The sequence below is a fragment of the Podarcis raffonei genome, chromosome Z, assembly GCF_027172205.1.
Source record: "Podarcis raffonei isolate rPodRaf1 chromosome Z, rPodRaf1.pri, whole genome shotgun sequence".
NCBI classification, from domain to species: domain Eukaryota; kingdom Metazoa; phylum Chordata; class Lepidosauria; order Squamata; family Lacertidae; genus Podarcis; species Podarcis raffonei.
This window is the reverse complement of record NC_070621.1, coordinates 26,036,248-26,044,136: the sequence shown is the minus strand read 5'-3', so window position 1 is coordinate 26,044,136 and position 7,889 is coordinate 26,036,248. Positions and strand designations below refer to the sequence as shown.

Genomic DNA, 7,889 nt, shown 5'->3' with positions numbered 1-7,889 from the left:
TCAGCTGAGGCCCTGTAGAAGTCTGTCGCTATACATTTTGTGGTGGCAATAGGTGACCAGGAGTGTAATTTCATGCACATTTATATATGTGTTACATTTACATACCACCTTCCTCTGAGGAGCGAAAGACAGCACACTTGGTTCCTTCTCTTTCCTTTTTATCCTCACAACAACAGCCCTGCGAGGTGAAATTCGGCGGAGAGAGGAAGCGACGGGCTCACTCACAGAGTAAAAAAGCCTTATGCCGCACACGGTCGACTAAGGATTAGACTGAGCACACGCCCTTCATTTAGGCACATTCCTCTTCAAAGAATCCCGAGAATTTTATAGTTTCCCACGTGCTGGAAACTGCAGCACTTCAGGTGGTAAGCTACAGTTCTCAGGATTCTTTGTATATGTGTGTTTCTTTTTAATGCATAGTTTGCCAACATTTGGCGCTCCAGGTGTGGCTGGGCTCCAGTTCCCCTCAGCCCAGCCAACATCGCCAACGGGCAGCGATTATGCGAGCTGCTGTCCAGCAGCGCCTGGACGGCCGCGCACTCACCACCCTCGCCCTAACCACTATGCCAGACTGCCGTTCTGGAGTGAAGCTAGTGGCCTGCAGTGCTAAGCAGCAAGAAAAGCACGTGGTGGAGGGGGCGGGAGAAAGTTACGCTAAACCGGAACACCGGGGGGGGGGGAGAGCCCAAACGCAGCGGAAGACCTGTCATTCGTCGCCATGGCGACAGGCGGCCGGAAGTTCTGGCCGACGCATGAAGCTACCCGTTTGCCAGGATCTCTTCCTAGAGCGGTGCCGCTCTAGGCCTTGGCAACTCTATGGCGGAACTAACACCTTCCTCGGAGACCGCGCTTCCGTTTCCGCCTACCTGTCTCGCCGTCTTGACTGTTCGCGCTTCTCTTCCAGCCAACCCCTGTGCGTGCTTCCTCCAGAGGAGCAGGTTGCCCCTAAGGCGAGCCTGGCCTCTCACTTCTCTACCTCAGTCCTCGAGGGACGTCGCCCACATGGCTACTACATCTGTGGTAAGAGTGGAAGCTGAGGAGGTAGCGCGGGGCAGTGGTTAGAGTGTCGGCCCCTGAGGCGGAGGACGTGGGTTCAGGTCGCCCTGCCGCGTAGCTCTTAGGGAGGCCTAGCCTCTGCCTGCCTAACCGGGTTCGTTGTGTTGATAAGCGAGGGAGGGACACATGCGACATCCTAAGTGGAGGGCCGGCCCATGAGGCAATGTGAAGCCACCTCCTCGGGCGATAGAACCGGCTTCCAAGGAATGTATTGCCAGGCTTCCGCTGCTGCAGAGGCTATGGCAAATGAGGTCGGATCCTTGGAGGTCGCTTTGTTCAAGAGTTTCAGCTGTGAGGCCACTGGGAGATATCGGGCCACTAGTGTGCTCTCTTCCCTCTCAGCCTAACCTTACAGCCTTCTTATGTGAATGGAATGGGGAGGGATGGAACAAACAAGTATGTGGTCCTAGGTGACCATCACGGAAGAAGGGCCCACTACAAACTTCATGGTTTACATTCCCCCCCCCCAAGAAACAATCCCTTCGCCTTTCTCCTAGGACATAGTTGAAGGCATAACTTCACTGCTGCTTCTCTTCCTCTGTTTATGCTGATACTGTCTGGGACTGTTTCATGTAATTATGGTCAACAAAATCATAGTCATAGGTCATTTCTACCAGTCACTTATATAAAGTTGTATGGCTTTGGGGCAGGGATTACAACAAAGCAAAACTATGGAAGAGATTTCCATCCATTAGCCATACCAGCTCTTGTATGTCACAAAAAGGAAATCAATTAGAACTTTACAAAATGGAGTTCCCTTCTCTGTATCTGACATCTTTACCTTACTGTTGACACCCTTCAAAAATGGTTTCATTGAGCTGTGTTTTTATGTTTAGAACTTTAAAACCTATGTGGATCAAGCTTGCAGAGCTGCTGAAGAATTTGCAAATATTTACTATGAAACCATGGATAAAAGGAGACGGGTATGTATATTCCCAACAGCTTTTGTGTTTGGTGTGGGGTTTGGTTTTTTTAGAAGAATTATTTACTGCATTTCACAAAGTACATATCTGAGTTCTGATGTTTTATGTGCTGATATTATTCATGCTAATATACATATTTGTACATGCTGAGATTATTAGATCATTCCATGTTGTCATGGACACAGCCTTGAAACACATGTCATTTGTTTCTATCTCTTAACAGCTTGATCCTCTGTATGTTTACTCAAAAATATATTCAGTGGGAGTTTACTCTGTGAGAATATCTGTAAAGGACTGCATCCAAAGGCTACAATCCTATACCACTTGCCTGTAAGTCCTATTGAATGCAGTGGTGTTTAAATAGACATGTATAGGATTGTGTTATAAATAGTGCAAACAGGTACACGGAAGTGTAGAAGCAATGACTGAGCAGTTCCAGTTAGTTGACATGAAATGGTAGCTTCTTAACCTGAGTGTTTCTCCCTTTGAACTCAGTGGGGCTCACCTTTCTGTAGACATAGAACCAAAGAATTGGAAGGGACTTTGGAAGCCAAGTCCCAGCTCAGTGTAGGATTTGCAATGCAGGGTGCAACTTCTTGCGTCCCTAACAGATGGCTGTCCAACCCCTGCTTACACACCTCCAGCAAAGGAGACTCATTGCCTCCCAAAACAGTCTATTTCACTGTTAAAACAGTTCTTAATGTTAGGTTGTTTCTCTTACTGTTTTAGCAGGTGCATCATGCTGCTTGCTCATACTTAGAACGTGATCAGCTAAGATACTTAGTTCCTTTTCCAGTGTACTGCTGCCAAGCAAGGTCTCCCACATCCTATAATTGGTGCTTTGATTTGGGTGTGTTAATTACAAGACTTTAATGCATCTCTGTGCATTTTGTGGGGGGACTTCTTTAAAAAGCCTTTCAGATTTTTTTAAAAAATAAAAAACCCTAAAGGAAGCGAAATTGTAAATACTGTATCTGGATGCAGCAACCTATATAGGAAGGGGTGCTGTAATTAAAGCACAGTTTCCCTTTGGAGTTCATGTAATGCTTCCTAATGTTTCTCAGGTGTTGACCAAACTCTACCTGGACAAAGCGACCCTGGTTTGGAATGGGAATGCAGTATCTGGGCAAACAGCACTTGCAGAATTCTTTGAAATGTTGCCTTCAAGTGATTTTCAAGTTACCACATTTGATTGCCAGCCTGTTCATGGTAAGATGCCTTGTCAAACAGTGTAGCCCACAAATCAGGGAAGATAGCTTGATTCTAAATATGTAAGCAGAATTATTTAACCTTTTCACATTATGTAACTTGCAATCATCCCAGTTTCAGAAATTTCAGTTGTTTCTTTGCGTTTCTGAATTATGTGGTTAAATTATGTCTACCCAATCTGTTCTTGTGACGTTTCTGCATATTCTTCCAAAAAATTGTAGAAATGGAAAAGCATCCATAGTGTCCCTGATGGTCTTTTGGAAAAGGTTGCGAGGAGCAGCTTTGTTCCTATTTGTGCTGATCTTCGTAGCTCAAGCAGAAAACTAGTGCAAAAAGTGTGACAACATGCTTTAAAAATGCGCTTATTAAATATTTTTGTGATACAAAACAAACAAATAAACAAGGAAAAGTACATATAGTGTCTCCACTTTCAACTCATAGAGTCTTTTTCACAGTTTGCTTACGTTCGGTATGAGACACTATTGTCACAGACTTAGGGGGAACAGGGGAGAAAAAGAAGGAGGGAGAGGGTTGGGTGGATAGTGGTCTTTTCATTCTATTGTGCAAGATTTTTGTGTCAGCATTTCATGGGTAGGTCCTTTATTTATATAGTTATTGATTTTTATTGGCATTGTGAGAGATTGGAGAGTCCAGAGCTTGGTTGGTTGCGTTCAGGTGGCTGCAGTATGGTTTGTTTGTTTGTTTGTTTGTTTGTTTGTTTGTTTGTTTGTGGAAGGGTGGTGTTGTGTCAGATTGGCCATATTGATTTGTATGCTGTTGTTGGGAACAAGTCATTGTCTTGTTGGACAGTATGCTTTTTAGAACATCATTTCCTATCCCACCTTAAAGGATGCTGGACAGGACAGAGCAAAATCCTATGAACTGTAGAAAGAGTGCTAGTGTGGACATAACCTGAATATAATTATTTTTAGAAGCCTTAAGGTTTAATTTGAGTTTCCTGTAAGTCACCTCTTTGGACAGTCCTTTGCCCAACTTATTTCATATTTTTAATTTTTAAAATTACATTTCTATACTGTCCTTCATCTGAGGGTCACGGGACGGTTTACAATGTTAGCGTCCATCTGTCTAGGGAGATAATTGAAGAGCTCACCTTTGGGGGTAAAGTCAAACCACTGGAGAGTTACAGCGCCTGCTTTGGCTGTAGAGTCCAGTAGGGCAGATGAAGACATTTGGTTTTGCTGCTGCAGGTGCACCGTGGCATTTCTGCTCTTTGTGCTCCTTTCAGTGGTCATTCATCCTCTGGTCACTGCTGTGGACACACAGCCTGACTGTCTGTCTCCAGGCATTGCAATTGTCTGTAAGGGATTGCCATACAGCGGCAACCCCAGCCTCCATGTCACATTTGCAGACATCTTTGTAACACAGAGTCAGTCTGCCAGCAGGCCTAGTCCGTGAAGCCAGCTCCACTTGGAGCACATCCTTAGGGATCCTGCCATCTTCCATTCTGTGTAGCTGACTAAACTAGTGTGGATATTTCTGAAACAGAAATGTGAACATGCTAGGAATGTGGGCTTGGGAGAGCACATCTTTGTTTGAGACTCTGCCCTGCCATGTGATGCCCAAAATCTACCTGATGCAACACAAGTGAAAGACATTGCGGCTTTGCTCCTAGCAGCTGTAAGTTGCCCATGACTCGCTTCTATAAAACAAGTATGCATAGCATAGTAACAAGCAAAACATAGTCAGGATGGCGAAAAATAGCACTGAAATTATTGCTATTTTTGTAGACTCTGTTTTCATGTTGCATTTTTGTATTTTATGGTTTTAATTTTTACTTCTAAACTATCAACAGAAGTATTGTTATTGGATATATACATATTGAAAATGAAATAACAAATAATGGTGGTGAGAGTTTGCTAGTTGGCAAGTTAGAGAAGAGGCATACCTCAGTGGCAGAGCATCTGCTTTGCACACCGAAGGTCCCAGATTCAGCCTCCAGCCTCTCAAGATGGTACTGGGATAGACTCCCTGTCTGAAATCCTGGAGAGCTGCTGCCACTCAGTGTAGACAACACTGAGCTAGGTGGACCAATATTCTGACTTGGTAGAAGCTGCTTTCTAGACACCCATAGAACATTGTAAAGTGGCACCTTGGACTAAGCCATTGGTGGGTAAGTTGTGGCACCAATGACTCTCTCTTCATCCCTGACTTTTGGCTATGCTGGGAAATGAGAGTCCAACAATACATGGAGGGCCACAGGTTAGCCATCCTAGGGTTAAACAGTATAATAACAAGATGAACTTACTAATACTTCTTGAGCTTCACACACATGCACATACCTGTTTCATGATTGCACTGCAAGCTTCTAAAATACTGACTGTATTGTTGGTTGCATTTTACAGGTGTTTTAGTTAGAAAGAGGAGGAAGAAGCAATAACTTTGAAATGCTTGATAGCAGTTCTGTATAAAAGTAGGCTAGTGATATACTGGCATGCCTTAATATCTTCTGTTCTGTTTCTTTCTTTAGAGCAAGCCACTCTGAACCATAACACCATCCTTGTTGTGACATGTGGGTCTGTCAAATTTGATGGGAGCAAGCAGCAGTACTTCAATCAGAACTTCTTGTTAACAGCACAAACCACAAACAACAACACAGTGTGGAAGATTGCGAGTGACTGCTTCCGCTTCCAGGACTGCCCTAATTAGTGGGGAGCAGTAGTTGGCTATGCTTCCTCTGGACAAGATAATTGGCTTTCAGGATGGTCGTACTCTGGATGTGAGAAAGTACCTTCTCTTTGAAAGAAACTTCCTCTTGCCAGGAATTACCAACTTCAGAACAGCAAAAATCAGACTTATTTAAGAATGCTGGTCTGTGGCTTCGGTATTTAAATCAATATAGGAAAATACTGTTATGGTTTACTTGCATTGATGACTCATTCATACACATTGTATACAGGCACTATCTGTCACAAGTTGTTCTGTTTTGGTGAGAAATTAAAATAGCTGTAACAATAAGGTGAGGATGCAGATCCTGACTAACTTGAAGTCTTCCTAGAATCTGAAAATCTTGGTGCAAATAAGTACAGCTGGGAGAAGATTATGTGAAGGAGAATGATAATTGTCTCTGGGCTTCCATGTATTTCTAGTAAAGGAAGCTATTGGAGAGTTATTAGGAAGACCTCAACACCCTGAGGCTATTTTTTTTAGCTGCTTTGGAACTGCTTTTGATACACTATGTTGCTTTGTGCTGTTTTATCCATGATTTGTTGAGTTTGTATGTAACCATTTAACTGGATACATAAAAATATATATTATTTTTTTAAAAGGGGGGGGTTTGGAAGAGAGATTTTGACTCTTTTGTAGCAGAGTTACGCCCAATGGTGATTGCTCCAAGCATATTAAAACTTGGTTACATTTTGCATCTACCCTCATCTACCTTTAAATATAGGTTCCCCATGAAAATACTTGAGCTGGAATACATCATAGACAATTAGCTTTGCAAATAATAAAACTGCTTGCATCCACCAGGATCTTAACTCCACTGTTACAGCAGAGGTGACCAAGGAGTGTCCAGAGCACTGTCTAGTCCTGTTGTGTTGGATGAGTTTCAGTTGGTAAGGATTGAGAATGTAGACAAGGTGCTTGGATTGATCAGGACGGCCATTTGCATTCTGGACCTTAGTTCATCTTAGCTGATAAAAACTAGCAGGGAGGGGCCAGGTGGCTGGGCCAGGGAGGTGATTAATGTCTCCTTGCAAGAGGGTGGTCCCTGCCTGCTTGAAGGAGGCCACTCCTTAAGAAAGCCACTCCTTAAGAAACCCTCACTGAACTCGGAAAAAATAAGGACTCAGAAAAACTATTGGCCAGTTCCTAATCTCCCCTTAGGCAAGGCCCTGGAGTGGGTGGCCACAGATCAGATCCAGGCGCTCTTGGAGGAAACTGATTTTCTGTATACATTTCAGTTGGGATTTAGGCCCAGTTTTGTCATAGGAACTGTTTTGGTCACCCTGTATGATGACCACTCTTAGGAGAGAGACAGAAAATGTCTCCTTGTTAATTCTTGACCTCATGATATCCTGGAGCAGCTGTCCAAATTGTTGGAATATTCTGTTCCACCTTAAGGAACAGGCATGATTGTTGTGTGTCACATGTCTGTTTACACTCCAGCACAGTATGCTGAGAACTTCCATTTGTGTATTGCTTTTGCTTTTTTGCTTTGGACACGAAGGAGATTAGACATGTTTCCTTTTGTCCTGATGTACGCTGAATAAACTGCTTGTAAATATGCTCACACAACCTCTCCTGCCTCTTCTGTTTGTGCGGCTTTTACTCTGCTGAGTAGCGTGCCCTAGCTTCTGAAGCTCGGGTCGGAGATTCATGCTGCACCAAGGACTGGAGTTCGCCCAGTACACCGGCCAGTGCATGCCAACACAAATTGGGGGTGGTTGGCACTGTTTTGTGGTGGTTCCAGTTGTACTTGTGTGGTCGTTTCCAGGGAGTGATACTTGGGAAGTTCTTCACCTTGGAGCCTTCAGTATGGGGTTTCTCAGGGTTCAATTTTATCCCCCATGCTGTTTAACATCTACATGAAACTCCGGAGTACGTTGCCAGCAACCAAGCTCAGCATACTGCCTTTACACCTGCCGGTGAGGCAGTGATTGTACTTGACCATTGCCTTGCCTCAGTAACGGACTGGGTAAGAGCCAACAAACTGAAGCTCAATCCAGGTAACACCGAAGC

At 44.0% G+C, this 7,889-nt stretch overlaps 1 protein-coding gene across 1 annotated transcript; it reads left to right on the top strand.

Annotated features, from left to right (window-relative positions):
• Positions 1-880: 880 nt before the first annotated feature.
• On the top strand, positions 881-7,445 carry NXT2 (nuclear transport factor 2 like export factor 2). The gene is made up of 4 exons (XM_053375018.1): positions 881-1,020; positions 1,893-1,979; positions 3,044-3,188; positions 5,677-7,445. The coding sequence occupies exons 1-4, from the start codon at positions 1,003-1,005 to the stop codon at positions 5,853-5,855; spliced, it is 429 nt and encodes a 142-aa protein (XP_053230993.1). The 5' UTR covers positions 881-1,002; the 3' UTR covers positions 5,856-7,445.
• The last annotated feature ends 444 nt before the right edge of the window (positions 7,446-7,889 follow it).

Excerpts from the sequence above, each read along its gene's own strand:
- NXT2 (XM_053375018.1), top strand. Across the intron at positions 1,980-3,043 it reads CCATGGATAAAAGGAGACGG|GTGTTGACCAAACTCTACCT; the intron begins GTATGTATATTC and ends AATGTTTCTCAG. Across the intron at positions 3,189-5,676 it reads TGATTGCCAGCCTGTTCATG|AGCAAGCCACTCTGAACCAT; the intron begins GTAAGATGCCTT and ends TTCTTTCTTTAG.